This window comes from Chrysemys picta, chromosome 9 (assembly GCF_011386835.1).
Source record: "Chrysemys picta bellii isolate R12L10 chromosome 9, ASM1138683v2, whole genome shotgun sequence".
In the NCBI taxonomy this organism is placed as follows: domain Eukaryota; kingdom Metazoa; phylum Chordata; order Testudines; family Emydidae; genus Chrysemys; species Chrysemys picta.
The window spans coordinates 85,294,189-85,313,881 of NC_088799.1; the positions used below are offsets into that span (position 1 = coordinate 85,294,189).

The 19,693-nt window shown below is 42.0% G+C and overlaps 1 protein-coding gene across 7 annotated transcripts in view; it reads right to left on the bottom strand.

Annotated features, from left to right (window-relative positions):
• ATRX (ATRX chromatin remodeler) overlaps nt 1–19,693 on the bottom strand; it is a 138,216-nt gene that overhangs the window by 86,773 nt on the left and 31,750 nt on the right. For all 7 annotated transcript variants that reach the window (XM_005291792.5, XM_065556605.1, XM_005291793.5 and 4 more), the window contains 3 exons: nt 7,194–7,303; nt 4,845–4,912; nt 790–3,734 (listed from right to left, as the gene is read on the bottom strand). In XM_005291792.5, the coding sequence (XP_005291849.2) occupies nt 790–3,734; nt 4,845–4,912; nt 7,194–7,303 (3,123 nt within the window). The remainder of the gene's footprint in view (nt 1–789; nt 3,735–4,844; nt 4,913–7,193; nt 7,304–19,693) is intronic.

A 19,693-nucleotide genomic window follows, 5' to 3' on the forward strand; every position in this document is an offset into this window, starting at 1 on the left:
TTTTAAAGAATAAAGGACTAATCAGATGCTGATCAAAGGGGGTCCTCCCCTCAAGTCTGGGAAAGAAAAAGAATTAGCCCCCATGCCCTCAGAAGCACTTTTAAAATGCATAAAAATCTGCTCAAGTAATAAATAGCAGCCTGATAGACTTTAGCAACAGGTGTCACTTTAGTTAAATAAAATTACTAGAATCTATTTCATGGGAAACAAAGATAATCAGGCCCAATTTAAAAAGTGCACATGCATAACTATAGTTAAACCTCCAAAGGCCACATTATACCGCAAGGCTTGATACTCTTCTCCCTTACATGACCCAAAGCTAGAAGATCTGATGTGAGCTCTCCTGTTCTCTACTACCTAAACCCAATTCATGATCTGTATTCATTAGGCAGACAAAAGCAACTAAGAATAGGCATAAGAAAGCCAACCTACAATGCAACCCACTTGGTATTACAGACTCTGGCTCCAGTTTTTCAAATCTCTTCCTAGAAAAGGCATTAAAATTAAATAAAAAGCCGAGGTGATTTGTAAATTAAGTTAAATGGCTGTTTGCCAAGGTTAGTACAAGTCAAACGATAACTGGTTGCATGTGGCATCACAAAAGTTCTGATCACATTAGAAAAACAGGTTTTAGAAATATGGCTTAAGTTTTGGAATGCACAGTCACATTTATAGATATTTTCACTTAAGCATTTGCACTACTAGATTATTAAATCAATATGACTACCCAATTCATACTATTGACCTCCCCATATTAATATACTAATCAAATTGTAGGCCTTTGCACACCTGAAGACTGACAAAATCCTGTGTTGGAGGACAGTATTAAGCTTTCAGTCACTGGCTTAATCTTCTGCTCATCACTGCTTCCATCGATTGCTGAATTCTGGTCATCATTTTCTTCCTCATCTGATGAGGAGGAACAGGTGATGTCATCCTTCTGTTTTTTAGAAATTCTTTTTTCCACTTTTAAGTTACCCTTTTTATTCTCCTTAGCGGAACTCTTTTTACTCTTTTTTTTATTGTCTTCATAAGGCTCCTCATCAGAAGAGGACAATGAGTCATTCTGTTCTTTTTTGGAAGTTTTCTTTTTGTGGCTCACTTTTTTCTTTTCTTTAGCTTCTATTCGTTTTTTATTCTGTTTAAAATCTTCAGAAGAACTCTCCTCTTTCTTTGGGGACTTCTCAGCATCTGAAGATGAATCATTCTGCAACTTTTTCAATGTTCTCTCTCTCAAATTTCTCTCTCTCTTTTCCTCAACTGCCATTTCATTTTTACTCTTATTTTCAGAGGAAATGCCACTCTTTTTCTCTGGGGATGATTTATCTCCATCAGAAGAAGAACCATCTTGTTCTTTCTTATTTTTCTTTTTCGAGTTTTCTTTTTTGTTTTCTTTACCTTCTGTTCCTTTTTTATTCTTGGTTTTGTCTTCTGAAGAATCACAACTCTGCTCCTTCGCTGCAGACTTCTCAGTTCCGTCCAAAGAAGAATCATTCTGTACCTTTCTCTTTTTCAAATTTCTGTTTTTCTTTTCTTTTGCTTCTACTCTCTTTTTACCATCAGAAGAATGGCAACTCTCCTCTTTCTCCAGGGATGATTTCTCAGTATCAGATGATCCGTCATGCTTCCCCTTCGGAGTTCTTTCTTTTAAATCTCTGTTTTTCTTTTCATTGACTGCTGTCCCCTTCCTAATTTTTTTATCTTCAGAAGAATGATTAGTCTCCTCTTTCTCTGGGGATGACTTCTCAGCATCATCAGATGATTCAACCTGCTGTTTCTTCAAATTTATTTTTTTCTTACTAGTAGATCCTTTTTTATTCTGTTCTTCTTCAGAAGAATCATAATTCTCTTCTTTTCTGGGGTATTTCTTTTTGGCTTTTTTTGCAGACTCTATTTTACTCAAACTCTTTATCTCTCTTTCTAACTCGGAGTCATAATTTGAAGAATCTGAAGGGTTCTGTCGTTTCTTTTTTGCAGAAGTGGAGCCTTTAGTTGATTTGCCTTTTTTGGCAACTAAATCTGAACCAGAAGTGGAGCTTTTTCTTTTGCGCTTTCCATTCTCATACTTCACTGGTTGTTTCGTTCGATCATTTAAAGCATTCTTCTGAATATTATTGGATGTCTCACTATTGCTATCAATATCCGAGGAACTATGACTCATCATGGCTACTTCTTTAAGGACTGCTGGCATCTCATCTGAATCCGAACTTTGGTCCAATATGTCTGATTTTTTTGATTTAGAAAGCTTATTAGGTTTAGGATGATCAGTAGTGTTGTCAGAAGAATTTCTTTTATCTTTTTTTCTCATTGACTGGGTTGATGATTTTTGCTTGCGCTTCTCACAGTATGCGTCATTGCTGTCCTCTTCTGAGTTAGATGTTAAAGGATTCATGTCTGTTTGACGCCTCAGAGGTGTAGTCTTCACACGTGGAGACCTCCTGAGATCAGATTCCTCTACCAAGGGGACAGTTTCATTTTCAGGTGAGCGTTCATTACCAATGTAATGATTTTCTTTTCCAGAATCACAGTTTTCTGCCTTGGGTATTACATCAGCATTCTGATCTCCCTTTACTGGATTACTGTCTTGATCTTCAGCTTTAACTGGAGAATCAGAAAGGGAAACAGGAGTCAGTTTTACAAACAATTCTTTTCTTACTTTAGCTGGTGCTTTTAACTTGGTACCCCCTTTAATGTCTTTTGAAGCTGTAGCACATTTTATATTAACATTTACTGTCTCCAGCTCTGTTGCTGTACTTCCATTGCCCTGTTCATCTGCTGCACTCTGAGTTTCCATAGCCGATTCTAGAGTCTCAAAAATATCTTCAGGGACTGATGAAGGAACAGACACAATATCCATGTCTAAAGCCTCAGTACTATTAGGTTCATACTGAGGCTCTTCATTTGTCTCAGACTTTTTATCTTCACTGCTAGTATTCTTGTTTTCTGTTCGTTGTGTTGCTGGAACATTTTGGTCCATGGGCTCATTGTCAGGCTGTTCGGACACAGCTTTTTTCACTGACTTTACAGTGTCCTCTTTCAACTCTGCATGTTCCTTTCCTTCATCTCTTTTCACTTCATTTTTTTCTAGTTTAATATCAGTTTTTTTCTCTTTGGTATTCTTCTCTTTGATTTTAACATCCAAAGCTTGAATCTCTTGATTCAGACCTTCTTCTAATGCTAAATGAACTTTTTTTATGTCACTCAAAACAGATTTAAAAGCTTTCAGCTGACGTAGCTGTATGGTAGAGTTTATTTCTGAATTTTCTGCTGCCGTTTTCAAAAAACTTACAAAACTAGCGTTCATATTAGTTGTGGTCTCAACCAGTTTTTTTGTCTTTTTAAGCATGTCTTTTGGCACCATTAGTGCTTTATAGGAATAGGTTAAAGAACCAGAATATGAGTCATCTAATTTCTTTTCTTCTCCATTACAATTTGAAATATTTCTCTTTGGAGAAAATTTGAGCGTGTGATCATATATTTTACTTTTCTCACTCTCAACTCTGATCTTCTTCTTGTTTTGTTGCAATAACTGTTCTAAATTTTCAAAAACACTGTCACATGCAGTGACCAAGTCCAACAAAGGTTCTGGGTGGCAAATGTAGCAATGCCATTGGTTATTTTCATCCATTATGGCTGAGAGCTCCTTTCGGCCCAGATTGCGCAAAATGCACTTTTTGCAGAAGGCATTATGGCAAAAGTCGCAGCAAATTAAATTTCCACCTTCAGCACACCATCTGAAATGATGATTGGGAAATGTTAAAATGCTACCCAAAAACAAATTACATTAATTATTTAGACAAATAAAGTTTAATTAAATCAAACTTTAAAAATTATCAAACAGTTATAATATTTTAAAGTTACTAATCAAAGGGAAAAGTTTCATTTCAAAAGATAGCAAGCGGATATCTACTAATTTAGAACATTATTGAAGCACAATAATTAACAAGAGACATCGAAAGGCAGTAGATTAAAATGTTGAACTAACAGTTCAGAAAACCAGAAATATTCAAGTACAGCTCCAAAAACCCTTGCCTAGCCTCCATATGATAGCCTCCATATGATAAAAAATTGCCACATGAAAGAAACTTAAGTCTTCCCTGTTCAGTACGAGAATGAAAGAGTACAGTCTTTTGTAGTACAAAGATACAAACTGCACCTCCCTTTCTGACCTATATCATAGGTACAGGGCTACTGAGGCCCATTTTGCAGGGTTTCATGAGGTACTGGATGGGGTGGGGGGAAAAGGTGTCCTGAACCGTGTATACTCAGTGTACGTAGGAGAAAATTTTTCTTTTTGGAACATGTCTGGAGCACAGAGTCTGACCAAGACCAGAAAGTGAACGGGATAGAATAAACCTATTCTTGGTTTACTGGACAGATGCAAAAGTTCTGAGTGGACCATATCTGGATAGCAATATGAGACAACGTGGCCTCTGGTTGATGACATAATAGCGAGTGAGGGTTTTAGCTTCTACCTCATATATATGTTAGTGGGTTTGCAGTTTACAGACCAATATATCAAGATTTCTCTGGGAAAGTGAGCTTTAGTGGCCCATTGATAAATGCTATTTATGGGATAATGATCAGAAGACAAATATAAAGCTGGTGTTGGAAACTTAACTAAGTATACATAAACTGATGTTTAGGTTTTAGACATGTGATATTCAACTTTTAACCAACAGGGCTAACTATTTGATTTCCTTATATTTAGGTTTTCCTAGTTTGTACTAAAATTTAAAATTGAAATATCAACATAATATTATGGGTCTCTTGGCTGGACAGTGGGCATTTCATTGTTGCTTTAATTGATGTGGGTAATATTATAGTGGTGTTTACATACTTACCTACACTGTTCATCCATTCCATCTGAATCACGGCTAATGTCATCGCTCATATAATATTTGTAGCAAGTCTGCAAGGGAAATAGGTGGACAAGGAATTTTTTTCAATTAAAGTGAGATGGAATTTAATAAATCTTTATGACTTAGTCTAATGAATGCATTAAAGTCAGACTCTTAAAATGTTCTTAGAACTTCGGATCACTGTCTATAAATGAAAACTAGAAACCCCTTTAAAATGTTCTCTCTCTCATTTTCACCTGCTGTTTACAAAATTGTAACTAATTTTAACAGTCTCCAAAGACACAGCAGCTCCCAAACAATGACTTTTCTGAATTGAATGGTACAAGCCTTATTTGAAAATTAAATGTGTTTGCCTTCTTTTGAAGGCCACAGTTTTTTTGTATTCTAAAACTTCCAAGTTGACTATTATTTTTTATATTCAGTTTTGGTCTACACTTATGTCTGCATAGCTACATTGGTCAGGGGCGTGGAAAGAAAAAAACAACAAAACAAAACAAAAAAATCCCTGACCCACATAGCTAAACCAACAAAACCCCCCGTGTAGCTGCAACTATGTCAATGGAAGAGGGCTTCCGCTGATGTAGCTAATGTCAAACTGAAAGAAAAATTTCTGTTGGTGTAAGCTGCGTCTACACTAGCAGGCTACACTGGCACCACAGTAAGAACCAAAATTACATACCTTCATTGGAATGTAGAATTTTATTCAATCTATCATTTCAACCTCATGTGGTTGTTGATGTTAGCAATACAACAATTAGTACAGGAACAGAGCTTATGAAATTATGCTTAAAACTTTTTAAATAAGATTTGTGTGCCACCAAAGACTGCTAAACATTAAGCTCACTTGATTAATAGTAATGATTGCAGTTCCTGAATTTGTTAGGTCAAATTCTGACGTCCTTATTCAGTCTTTATTTAAGTAGCACTCCAGTGACTTATCAGTTTTCCTTGAATAAGGGCTGCCTAAAGACTGTAGACCAAATTCTGCCCTCACTTGTACCCACTGTCTTCACAATCCTGAAAAACAGCTTCGGAATCTGCCTATATGTGGTGTGTGTGAAGTACTGATGCACCCTCACCTGGAATACAGAGTTCAATACCTGGTCATCCTATATCAAAAAAAGTTATAGCAAAAACATGATTCAGAGACACACAACAAGAATTGTTAAGAGACACAGGAAAATTCCCGCATTATGAGATATTTGAAAGTCTGGCAATGTTTACCTTAGGTTAGGAGACAAATAAGAAAGGAAATGACACAGGGATAGAAAATAATGAAAGATATAGAGAATTCCTGATCTGTTCTCCTTTTTATAATATTAAAAAACAAGGTGGCATCCAATGAATTTAAAAGAAAGGAAATGCAAAACTGATAAAAGTAAATATCACCTCACAATTAATCAGTAGAACTCACTGACACAAGGCATAGTTGAGGTTAAGAGTTTAGCGAGATTAAAAAAATAGATTGGACACTTATACATGTAACAAGACTATTCAGAGTTACAATGGTAAGGATTAAAAAAAATCAAGAGTTTTGGAAAGGATTCAGAGCTTTACTGGGGACTGGAAGCAAGGTTCCTTGTGGACTGGTTATTCTGTAGCTACTTTCTTCAGAGTTTTTGTAATTTCCTCAGAAGCAGCTGGTATTGGCCCCATAGTCTGAGTCAGGATACTGGACAAGATGGATCTTAGTTCAGATCCAGTGTGTCAATTCTTAAGGATATAATACTGGACTAATTAAAATACCTGAAGGCCAAATACAGCCCACATCACAGACCCTATATGCCACTCCACCAGCTTAAAAGCATTGACACAACAGGGCATGGGTGAATTCCCCCATTGCAGGCACAGCATTGGGCCAATGTAAGCCACTCTATGCTGCTTCCTTAAAAGGCTTTAATGTAGGGGCATGATGGAATGGACATGGACTGGAGGTGATCTACCCATAGTGATCAGTGCTACAGAATTCTGGACTATGGTACTGACCATTCACAGCCAGTGGGAAAGCTGCCATAAATTAGCATATAAAACCATAAACACCAAAATTAGAGTAGTTTCATGATAAATTCCAAACTTATTAACACTTTAAAAATAAATTCCAAAGAAACCACAATATATTAAACGTTTGTGGTGTATAAGCTTCATCTGTGTAACTTCACATTTTAATACTTGCTTTTCCCTTTTCTGCTATCAGTTTCCTTGTTTATGTACATTGCAAAGTTTAAAAGGCTAACAAGAGAAAACAATACGCATAGAAAACAAGTAGTGATAGATCACCTTTTTTTAAAAAAAATAAGAAGGCACATTGAGTACAATTCACTCATTACATACCTTACAGATAAGGACTTTCAGTGTAGGATGTCTATAGATTGAATCCTTTTGAAAATGGTTCACCTGTTGCCCACAGGCTGTACAGCTCACAATTCCATGCAATCCTTCCTCTATAGAGGATTATAAACCACATATTAGTTTTTAAAAGAAATCTATGAACAACTATTGTGTTTCCTTGTTACAACATTTTGGTTTGTCAAATTATTTGTTTACTTCAAAACCCACTCTAATGCTTTACCACCCAGCTTTCGAGGAAACTTTCTATGACCACTCACCTTTTTCTAAAAGGCTAATGAAGAGTTTTTGGGCCATTATCTCCTTTCCGGATAAAATTTAACCAGGAGAAATGTCTTCCTTTGTGAGGTTATACACTTGGATTAAATTGTTATTTTATGAGGACATACCTGAATTGTCAGTAAAAATACATTTAATCATGGTCCTGCATTGTACAGTAAAATCGCTCAACTTTCAGTTATTCTTCTTCATAAAATACCATGGCAGTTTATAAATAAATATTTTAATTATATTTCCTTCAGATTTTTAAATTTATTTCTGAATGAGAAATAAGGAAAACAAGTCTATGAAACAAGTTAAAAATATAAATAAAATCCTCTCTGGTTTCGTGTGAAACGTTATATAAGATCAAAATAGATTAAGACAATATTTTGTAGCAATTGTACAGGACACCTCCAGACCATTCTGCTCAACACACTGTCCTGGAAGTTCACATTTATCTTGTCATTTATAAATGTTTTCTGTATTTGAAATGACAGTTTGACAAAAATACACCTTGACCATCCTATTGGTAGCTACCACTCCAGTTTAGTCCTGTTTGCTGTGGTAGGGCTTCCACCTGTAGTGTGGTCTTTTAGTACAAACTGTTCAATTTAACAACTTTTATTCTTACTTATAAGCAGTGATGCTGACAAGAAAAAGGGGAAGCCACCTGAGAAACCCCACAGCCAGTGTTTTAAGTTGGTATCAAGCAGTAAAGCAAGAGAAGGCTGCAGGATGACTTATGTCAACTGCAACCTGCCCGCATGTCTCAATTCAGGAGGTTGTGAATCCAAGAAATGAGACTTTGTTTAAAGGCTTTAAACACACACACACAGAATCAGGCACAAATACCAAAAAGAGTTCAGGAACCTACTGAACTTTTCCATAACAAAATACAGACTACTGGCAAAGATTCAGAGATTTTGAAATTGGAGACAGAGCCTTAAATGGACTCAGAGCCTGTTAGGCTTAAGTAAAGAAGAAGAAAGCTTTACAAAGAAAGGTAAACAATAAATCTCATTCAGAGTCAGAAATTTTCAGCTGTTGGGTACATCAGAGTGGGTTAACAGACTTGAGAATATTTTGGGATTCTTAGAACAAAGTACTTGATATGAAATGGAAAGGGCATTTCAAATCCTTAAACCAACTTCAGGCTTAAGATGGATTTTGTAAAATAGGTACAGCAAGACAGCTTTCCAGCCCCTGTTGTATATGCTTGGCTTTTCCTTCCTTTGGCTAACAAGAAACACATTTTTGTGACTGAAGGAAAAAATGTTATTTTATTTATGGAATTCCCTATGCTAGCACTTGAGTCCCGATCACCTCACAACAGGATATACAAGTTTGACTTGCTCAACCCCATTTTTTCCAAGAACTAGTCTAGAGGCAAAGATTTATGGTGTTTTATCCTGCAGAACCGCAGGTTACAGCTGGATCAGAATCAGTATATTATCCTTAATTTTGACAAGATGGTAAGATCTCTTAACTGACAATTCAGCTTACCAGGAAGAGGACAAGAAACATTTGGCTAGTATTTTCACTTTACAATCCTGTTCAGCACCACATCTATAAAAAGAATACACGAAGACCTGACCAATCCCAGGCCAGTTGCACCATTTCTGTAACTCCTCAAACATTTTGAAGATTTTATCCCTCCCATAGTGTCTAAACTGGTTCTTATAAAGGTCAGAACCAAAGAATAGGAAAAAGCTGTAGTTTTATAATATTATGGTATTGGCAGTAAAATTCCATAGTTGACATCCTGTTACCAAGGAACTCCATGCCCACTCAAGCCTCATCCTTTAGGACCTTAAGCTTGGTTCACTAGATTGATATGAATACAAACTGTGTGGCAGGTTAGAGTGTGGAAAGCAGCTCTTGACAGAGGTGTGCCACTTTGAAAATGGTAATTAAAATCCTGAATTTCACCTAGAAGTTTCCTGGCTGCCAAAGCCAAGTATGAAATATATGTTTAATATTCTCTTGCTCACAAGGTAAATAGCCACATCCTGTAGTAAGGGGTGTGCCAGATACAGCCTATTTCAATACTGTAGACTACTAGTATGGATGACCATGACAAGATCTGAATCAAAGAATATTGCCATTAGTATATCTGGTCAGTGATTTTATACTACATATGCTATTATCAGTGTTCTATTTTCATGAATATCAGAGTATTCAAAACTCTGTCTTCTCCTCACAGAAATTTTACCAGATTTGCATGGTAAATAAATACCTGGTTATATCAATATCTGACTGTTATGCTTGTTTTTATTCAAGCTATACTGCAAGGTTACAGTATTTTTTTTAAATAAAGTTACAAGGTCTGTGTTCTTGCTAAAATGGTTTACATTACCATCATTAAAAGTATTTCAAGATAAAAAATGAGGCCATGTTTATCAGTACATCTGCAGGCAGCAAGAGTCTCAGAAACATTCAGTTTAACCAAAACTTTTATTTGCGGGGAAAAGGAGGAATAGTTAAGGAAGACAGGAGTTAGATGGTTATGAGGCAATCACTAATTAAATACAGAGCCTATCACAACTAGGTCACACGACCAAATGTGGCCCAAGATGATAGTTGTCAAAAGTCATTATCAGCCAATGAGTGCTTGGTGTCTAATGCAAGAGGAGTTGCTAGTCTCTGTCCATTACACATTGGACAGGAAACAACACACAAAACATTACCAAAACTGTCACATTTAGAAGACAGCCAAAGATACAATGGACACTATCTAGAGCAGTGGTCTCCAAACTTTTTTGATCACACACCCCTATCAGTAAAAATTTTTGAGCACGCACCCTCTGCCGTGCCTGCTCTACCATTTTTTCTGAAGCAAAAAATTAAAATTAAAAAAAAAAGCTGCTCGGACTCCCACCCGAACTGACGAAGCAAAAAAAAAAAAAAAAAAAAAGCACTCCTCCTGCCGCGCACCTCCACTGATCTAGAGGTTAAGAGACGTAGTCCCTCCAAAATCTGATGGAAGCATACTACCATGTCAGCATGGGGAAAATCTGCACTGCCACAGCCTGTGCTATGCTTGTTTCATGGATAGAACGAGGGTTTTCATTTCCAGGGGTACCAACTTGGCAGTTTTCACAAGTACTATATTCACATAAATATGTTAGAAAAAAATACAATTAAGTTTCCACCAAGTAATGAATACTATTCACTATGTAAAATTTTACATAACACTGCACTGTTGTTTTTATAGTGTTTTGCAATCTACACAGAGCGATCACTCACCCCTCAGCTGGACATGAAAAAGTAGAAAGCACCAGTAAAGACAACACAAAGGCCTTCTCTATACACAAAGTTGCACCATTTTAATTAGAGGTGTGATACTGCACTAATTTATCATCACCCCCCTTACACACATTAATATTATCACACCTTTAGTTAAACCCATGCATCTTCTTAGTTCATACAAGCTTAATGATTCTGAGAGAAAATTCATATCTTTTGGAATCAAAACCATGAAGGGGTTCCAATGTCAAGCAATATAGAATTTCCAGGAAGACACATGAAAAACTGTAGAGTTGCTGCAAAACTATCCTCTCCACATCCCACTCATCCCTTGCATGTATTGGGACCTATAGATATTTCTGCAGGAAATATATCATATAAAGATGACATGAAACATTGCAAAACAGAAGGTTACTACTGCAAAAACTGAGTTGTGCAAATGCATTACCGCTGCAGAACCACAATGTAGGAATCACATACCACGCTCAGGAGCCAAGAAACCTTTAACAGTATAATCATTATGGGGCCCTTGGATCTGAGCATTCTAGAAAATACTACTATAAAAGGTCACATAACCCTTCTACCCATTCTCTGACCCTCACTCTTCATGAGTATTTATAGACTCTGAAGAAGGAAGGGCTGATATATGACTCTTCAGAAGCACTATATTAGGAAAACTTCATTTAACAGAAGGTAACCTTCTGTAGGGAGTGCTTATTTTACTCCTGGGGAAATTCTGCACCACTGTGCACACGCAGAATTCATGTCCTGCACAGAATATTTTATTCTCCACAGAAAATACATTCTGCCAAAGAAGTCCTGCAATTACGGCTTTCACCCACCTGGAGCTGCTGGGGCGCCGGGACAGCAGCTGCTTCCAAGAGGGAGCAGCCTCAACTGCACATAGGGAAAAGAAGAGGCTGTGGTCCTCGTAGCATCCTGCCTGTGGGGCCAGGTCAGGAGACATGGGATATGGGTGGACGGACAGCATGGGACACATGGGGCTTCTGGGGCCGCAGGGTGTCACAGACTGGGATTCAGAAGCGCTGATGGAGAGAAGACGGGGGGGACACTGAATGGGAGGAGGGTGCAGGATAACATGGAAGGGGAGTGGCTGAGTGGGAATGCAGGGTAATTTTCAAACACTCTGTAATTCGGTTTTCTTTCAGGTCACTGATAACGTTAAATAGCATAGGGCCAAGAACCAGTCCCTATGGGACCCTACATAGAAAAAACACCTGCCTGATGATGGATTCCCCATTTACAATTACATTTTGAGACCTATCCAACAGTTTTAATCCATTTAACATGTGCCACATTAAAAAAACCCTAAAATGATATAAAAATCAATCAAAATGTTGTATGGTACCAAGTCAAATGCATTTCACAGAAGTCTAGTACATCAATAGTATTACCTTTATGAACCAAACTTCTAGTCTCACCAAAAAAAAAAAAAAAGGGACAATTTGATAGGATCTATTTGTAATAAGAGGAGGTTACATAAATGTAAGTGGAGGTTCTTTGAGATGTGCGGTCCCTATCTGTATGGCACTGAAGGGTTATATAAATGCACCATGCATCCAGAGCCAGAGATTTTGAAAGTAGTAGTGTCCATTGGTCCATGCATGTACCCTTGCTACACCTCATGGTTTCATCTGAGGTGATAAAGGGCAGGGCGGACCAACCATGCCCTCAGTTCCTTCTCCATCGCAAACCAAGAAATCTACAGCAGATGAGGAGGAGGGTGGGACTGGAATGCAGATAGAGACCATACATCTCAAAGAACTCCAGCTACATGTAAGTAACCTCCTCCTCTTCTTCTTCAAGCGATGGTCCCTAGTGTATTCCACTGAGGGTACCTAGCGAAGAGGAGGGTGCGAAGATGATGATGGAACCGTGGAACGGAGAACAGCTGCACCGAATGAGGCTCCGTTGCAGAGTCTCGCATCAAAGCGTAATGGGAAGAAAATGTATGTACTGAACTCCATGTGGCCTCCCTACATATGTCCATAAACAATAAGTCATGAAGCGCAGCTGTGGTCAATACTTGCGCTCTCATGGAGTGGGCTTGTACCCCAAGGAGTGGAGACAGTTCCAATAACTGATAATAGGGTGTAATGCACCCTGAAACCCACCTTAGAAGCCTTCTGAGTGGAGATTGCTTGCCTTTAAGTCTTCCCGCTCTAGCGATAAAAAGTCTAGGAGACTTTCTGAACGATTTCGTCCTCTGCAGATAGAAAGTCAGGGCCCAGCAGATGTCGAGGGAGTGAAGGTGGTATTCCGCTGCTGAGGCGTGAGGTTTAGCGTACGAACTGGTTAAGATGAAAGCGGGATACCATCTTTGGCAGAAACTTGGGGTGCAAGCTCAGAGAAATTTTGTACTTATGAATATGGTAGAGGGGGGAGGTCTGCCATCATGTCCCTCAGTTCGCCAATCCTTCTCGCGGCAGCAATAGGTACCAGGAAGGCACTCTTCATGGAGCGGTGAGACAGGGAGCAGAAGGCCAGAGGTTCAAAGGGCTATTTCATCAATGCCAGGAGGACAAGATTGAGGTGCGTTGGGTTGAACAGGAAGATAAGTCCATAAGAGGCTCTTCCAAAACTTGGTAGTCAGGGGTGTGTGTAAAGGGAGTGCCCTACCACAGAGGGGTGGAAGGGACTGATAGCGGCTATGTGTATCTTGATCGAGTTGAGAGTGAGGCCTGACATCTTCAGGAAGAGGAGACAATCCAAAAGAAGAAGGATGTCCACATATTCAGGAGCAAGACCCCTCTGTCGGGCCCATGCTGTGAAATGCTTCCACATGGCCCTATAGGACCACCTTCTAGGCTTCTCTCTGCTACTTGAGAGGATTTCTTGTACTGCTGATGAACATTCCCGCACTAATAAAGATGTCCATCCAAAAACCAAGCTCTGAGGTGAAGTCTGTAGATCGGGATGCCGGATCCTCGTGCCGTGTTGAATGAGGAGTTCCAGGAAAGTTGGCAGCAGAAGCTGGGAACACGCTAATGTGGAGAAGAAGGGGAAATCAGAACTGGCAAGACCAGAACAGGCTGATCAGAATGACAGTCACTCTCTCCCGTCTGATCTTGTGTAGGACACGCCTCAGGAGTAGTAGGGGAGGAAAGGTGTAATAGATCTGGTGCAATCAGTGGAGGGCAAGGGCATCGCATTGGGAAAGGGCACCAAGTCCCCCCGCCAGAGCAGTACTGGGTGCATTTGCTGTTGGCATGGGAGGCAAAGAGGTCCAGGTAGGAGTCCTCCAGTAGTCGAAAATGTTGGTGACCACGGAGTCGTGGAGCTCCCATTTGTGGTCAGTCATGAATTTCCTGGTGAGAGAGTCTGCAATTACGTTCTGCGTCCTGGAAAGGCATGCTTCTGACCAGGAATGTAAATAGGGTTTAAAAATAGTAACCGTTAAAACTATTAAAATTCTATCGGTTAATGGTTAGCCGTTAAGGATCCACATAGGCAGGGAACTAAGGGTGCGGTGGGTGCTGGAGCGCCCCCAAGTCTTATGCTGGGCCCGACTGCTGGCCTGCGCTGTCAACGGAACCTTGGATGCGGGGCGACAGCAGAGCCCCTGGACGCTGGGCTGGAAGCTGGGATGCCGGGCAGCAGCTGGGATGCAAGGCGACAGCGGAGTTTAATCATAGAATATCAGGGTTGGAAGGGACCTCAGGAGGTCATCTAGTCCAACCCCCTGCTCAAAGCAGGACCAATCCCCAACTAAATCATCCCAGCCAGGGCTTTGTCAAGCCTGACCTTAAAAACCTCTAAGGAAGGAGATTTCACCACTTTCCTAGATAACCCATTCCAGTGCTTCACCACCCTCCTAATGAAAAAGTTTTTCGTAATATCCAACCTCAACCTCCCCCACTGCAACTTGAGACCATTACTCCTTGTCATCTGCTACCACTGAGAACAGTCTAGATCCATCCTCTTTGGAACCCCCTTTCAGGTAGTTGAAAGTAGCTATCAAATCACCCCATTCTTCTCTTCTGCAGACTAAACAATCCCAATTCCCTCAGTCTCTCCTCACAAGTCATGTGCTGCAGCTCCCTAATCATTTTTGTTGCCCTCCGCTGGACTCTTTCCAATTTTTTCACATCCTTCTTGTAGTGTGGAGCCCAAAACTGGACACAGTACTCCAGATGAGGCCTCGCCAATGCCGAATAGAGGGGAATGATCACATCCCTCGATCTGCTGGCAGTGCTCCTACTTTTACAGCCCAAAATGTCGTCAGCCTTCTTGGCAACAAGGGCACACTGTTGACTCATATCCAGCTTCTCGTCCACTGTAACCCCTAGGTCCTTTTCTGCAGAACTGCTACCTAAGCACTTGGTCCCTAGTCTGTAGCTGTGCCTGGGATTCTTCCGTCCTAAGTGCAGGACTCTGCACTTGTCCTTGTTGAACCTCATCAGATTTCTTTTGGCCCAATCCTCTAATTTGTCTAGGTCCCTCTGTATCCTATCCCTACTCTCCAGCATATCTACCACTCCTCCCAGTTTAGTGTCATCTGCAAACTTGCTGAGGGTGCAATCCACGCCATCCTCCAAAACCAGCCCCAGGACCGGCCCTTGGGGCACTCCGCTTGATACCGGCTGCCAACTAGACATGGAGCCATTGGGATCAACGTGTAGTGATCAATGATCTAGCCAGCTTTCTATCCACCTTATAGTCCATTCATCCAGCCCATACTTCTTTAACTTGCTGGCAAGAATACTGTGGGAGACAATATCAAAAGCTTTGCTAAAGTTAAGGAATAACATGTCCGCTGCTTTCCCCTCATCCACAGAGCCAGTTATCTTGTCATAGAAGGCAATTAGGTTAGTCAGGCATGACTTGTCCTTGGTGAATCCATGCTGACTGTTCCTGATCATTTTCTTCTCCTCTAAGTGCTTCAAAATTGATTCCTTGAGGACCTGCTCCATGATTTTTCCAGGGACTGAGGTGAAGCTGACTGGCCTGTGGTTCCCCGGATCATCCTCCTCCTCCCTTTTTTTTTTTTTTTTTTTAAAAGATGGGCACTACATTAGGCTTTTTCCAGTCATCCGGGACCTCCCCAACCGCCGTGAGTTTTCAAAGATAATGGCCAATGGCTCTGCAGTCACATCCGCCAACTCCTTTAGCACCCTCAGATGCAGCACATCCAGCCCCATGGACTTGTGCTCGTCCAGCTTTTCTAAACAGTCCTTAACCACTTCTTTCTCCACAGAGGGCTGGTCTCCTCCTCCCCATACTGTGCTGCCCAGTGCAGTAGTCTGGGAGCTGATCTTGTTCGTGAAGACAGAGGCAAAAAAAGCATTGAGTACATTAGCTTTTTCCACATCCTCTGTCACTACGTTGCCTCCCCCATTCAGTAAGGGGCCCACACTTTCCTTGACCACCTTCTTATTGTTAACATACCTCAAGAAACACTTCTTGTTACTCTTAACATCCCTTGCTAGCTGCAACTCCAAGTGTGATTTTGTCTTCCTGATTCACTCAAGCATGCCTGAGCAATATTTTTATACTCCTCTCTGGTCATTTGTCCAATCTTCCACTTCTTGTAAGCTTCTTTTTTGTGTTTAAGATCAGCAAGGATTTCACTGTTCGGCCATGCTGGTCGCCTGCCATATTTACTATTCTTTCTACACATCGGGATGGTTTGTTCCTGCAACCTCAATAAGGATTCTTTAAAATACAGCCGCTCTCCTGGACTCCTTTCCTCCTCATGTTATTCTCCCAAGGGATCCTGCACATCAGTTCCCTGAGGGAGTTCAGGGTCCATAGTCTGCTGCTCTCCTTTCTTCCTTGTGTCAGGATCCTGAACTCGACCATCTCATGGTCATTGCCTTCCCAGGTTCCCATCCACTTTTGCTTCCCCTAGTAATTCTTCCCTGTTTGTGAGCAGCAGGTCGAGAAGAGCTCTGTCCCTAGTTGGTTCCTCCAGCACCTGCACCAGGAAATTGTCCCCTACACTTTCCAAAAAACTTCCTGGATTGTCTATGCACTGCTGTATTGCTCTCCCAGCAGATATCTGAGTGACTGAAGTCCTCCATGAGAACCAGGGCCTATGATCTAGTAACTTCTGTTAGCTGCCTGAAGAAAGACTCGTCCACCTCATCCCCCTGGTCTGGTGGTCTATAGCAGACTCCCACCACGACATCACCCTTGTGGCTCACACTTCTAAACTTAATCCAGAGACTCTCAGGTTTCATCTCATCGTTAACCCAAACCAATAAGACTGATGCTTATTGGTTAACTGGTTAAACTTTTACATCCCTACTGCTGACAACAGGATCTTGTGGGCAATGCACCAATCCTACAGACGAACTGCCTCCACACAAAGCGCAGGCCCCTTGTTGGTTGATGTAGCAAACGGCGGTGTCTGACATGATGAGAACATAACAGGAGTGGATAGATGGGAGAAATGTAGGACACACTCTCCACACGGACTGAAGTTCCAGAATGTTGATGTGCATCCGGGATTCCAGAGCAGTCCAACTCCCTTGAGTCATGTGCTTACTCGTGTGGGCGCCCTATCCAACGAGGACACCTCTGTTATGATTGTCATGCTTGGTGAGCATAGAAGGAATGGTATCCTGGTGTAGACCTGGCCTGGGTCTATCCACCACTTGAGGGAGGAGAGAACCTTGTGGGAAACAGTCAGTAGGAAGTCCATGGTGTGACGTGTGGGAGAATAGGTCCTCTGGAGCCACAACTGTAGGCAGCAAAAGTGGAGACAAGTGAAGGCAGTAACATATGTGCCAGCTGCCATGTGGCCAAGAAGACAAAGGTAAGTCTTAGGCTGAATAGAAGGACTCGAAATCGCCTTGGAAACTCAGCTCTTGTAGGCTCTGGAACCTGTCCTCAAGTAGGTAGGCGCATGCCAAGATTGCATGGATGTGGGCCCCAATCAATTTCAGGGACTGTATAGGATCCAAAGGCAATTTTTCAATGTTTACACTCACCCCCAAAGAGGAGTGGAGTGTGAGCAGCATGGAGGTCAAGGCGCAACCCTCCCCTTTTCATTACGCTGCTAGCAGCCAATCATCGAGAGATGGGAATATAAGGATCCCTTGGCGCCAGAGGTGGGCTGCCAGTACCAAGAAAACTTTGGTGAAGACCCATGGAGCAGTGGTGATTTGGAACGGTAAAATCCTGTATTGGAAGTGATAAAGGCCTGCCGTGAATCTCAAGAAACGTCTGTGGGTAGAATGGATATCACGTAGAAGTAAGCGTCCTACAGATAAAGGGCCATAAACAACATGCCTCTTTCTAACAAAATAATGGTGGCTGCTATGGTGACCATATGAAACTTTGGCTTGCATATGAAGCGGTTGAGACGACAGAGATTTAAGATCAGTCTTCTTCTTCAGCATGGGCAGCAGGTGGAACCCCCAATTCTGCCACTTCCAGCTGCAGCCCCCCCCGGGCCGTGGCCCGAGACACAAGTGCCCCCTCCCCGAGAAACCCCGAACATATGTGTCCTGTCCCCGTCCCCCCACACCAGAGGAGCCCTGGGCTGGCTGAATCCCCAAGTGCACCCACTCCCCCAGCTGGCTGAATCCCCAAGCATGCCCCTTCCTCTCCCGGCTGGGAGAAGCCCCGGGCTGGCTGAAGCCCCGAGCCCTCCTCCCACTTGTCCGGAGCGCCCTGCCCTGCCCATGCCCTAGGACAGCTGTAGCTACACCTCCCCTCCCCAGACCACAAGCCGCCCCAGGGAAAAGTGTCTCTCCCAACGCTTTTGATATGCCCAATGCAGGTTCCGTGGTGGCTGAGATGATATTTCAAACTCTGCTTCCTGGGTTCCTCAGTAATCTCTCTGGAGTCCAGGGAGATTACTGATGAACCCGGAAAGCTGAATAGCACATACTGCCTCCTCAGCCGCCCCGGAACCTGCATGGGGCATAATAAAGCAAAAATGTCATCACCAAACAGCACAACCAGGGGTCTGGTGGCTGGGACAAGGGAGGCAGAGCCTCTCCTGGCCTATTATATCCACCGCCTATGTTCTTGGGGACTAGGAAATAAGTGAAATAGAACCCTGTGGCCAGACTGGTCACAGGAACACATTCTATCATTCCCCTTTGCAATAGGGAGACCACTTCTAGAGCAAGGATACTGTCGTGAGTGTGGTCCCTGAGGCGAGGCCAGAGGACATGGATGAGGTAACGTTGTGAACTCGATCATATAGCCATGTCAAATGACATCCAGGACCCATTTGTCCATTATTATTGCACTCCAAACTGGAAACAAGTGTGCTAAATGCTTCCTGAAGGGGGTGGGTCAGAAGTATGGCATGAGGTAGGGTGGTTGCCGGCTCTCTAGGTGCCCTCTACAAAGACTGAGTATGAGATGCTATAGGTTGTGAAGAAGAACCCGGAGGGCATGTTGCCATTTGTGAGGCAGCTACAGGACTCCTGGTGGAAGAAATGGGGAGCTCTAGAATGTTGCACCAGTTGCGGTTGGTAAAACATGCACTTGGATGCAGATATGTAGATACCCAGAGATCACAGAGTGGCTCTGGAGTCTTCAAGGGAGTGAAGGGAATCAGTGTTCTGACTGAAGAAATAAGATTCACTGAAAGGGAGGTCCTCTATGGCAGTGGTGCCCAAACTTTTCCTGTCACCCTTCCTCCCCCCTACCAGTAATGGAATGCGTCTATGCCCCACCACCACCACTGCATAGTTGGCTCAGCAGATGAGATTGGGCTGAAGGCAGAGCTGGAGGCAGAACTGGGGATGGGCGGAGGTTATAGGCGGAGCTGGCCTGGGGCCGGACCTGCGACTGGATGGTGCTCCCTCCCTGCATGGGGGCTGATACAGGCCCCACCATGCACTCCCTCAAACATTCCTCAGTGCCCCCCGGGGGGGCATGCCCCACAGTTTAGGGACACCACTCTATGCTATTCTGGACTTCCCCTGGAAACCTGACAAAGGCAGCCATGATTCCCTCCACATAGCAATCCCCATAGCCATCATCTGCAAAGA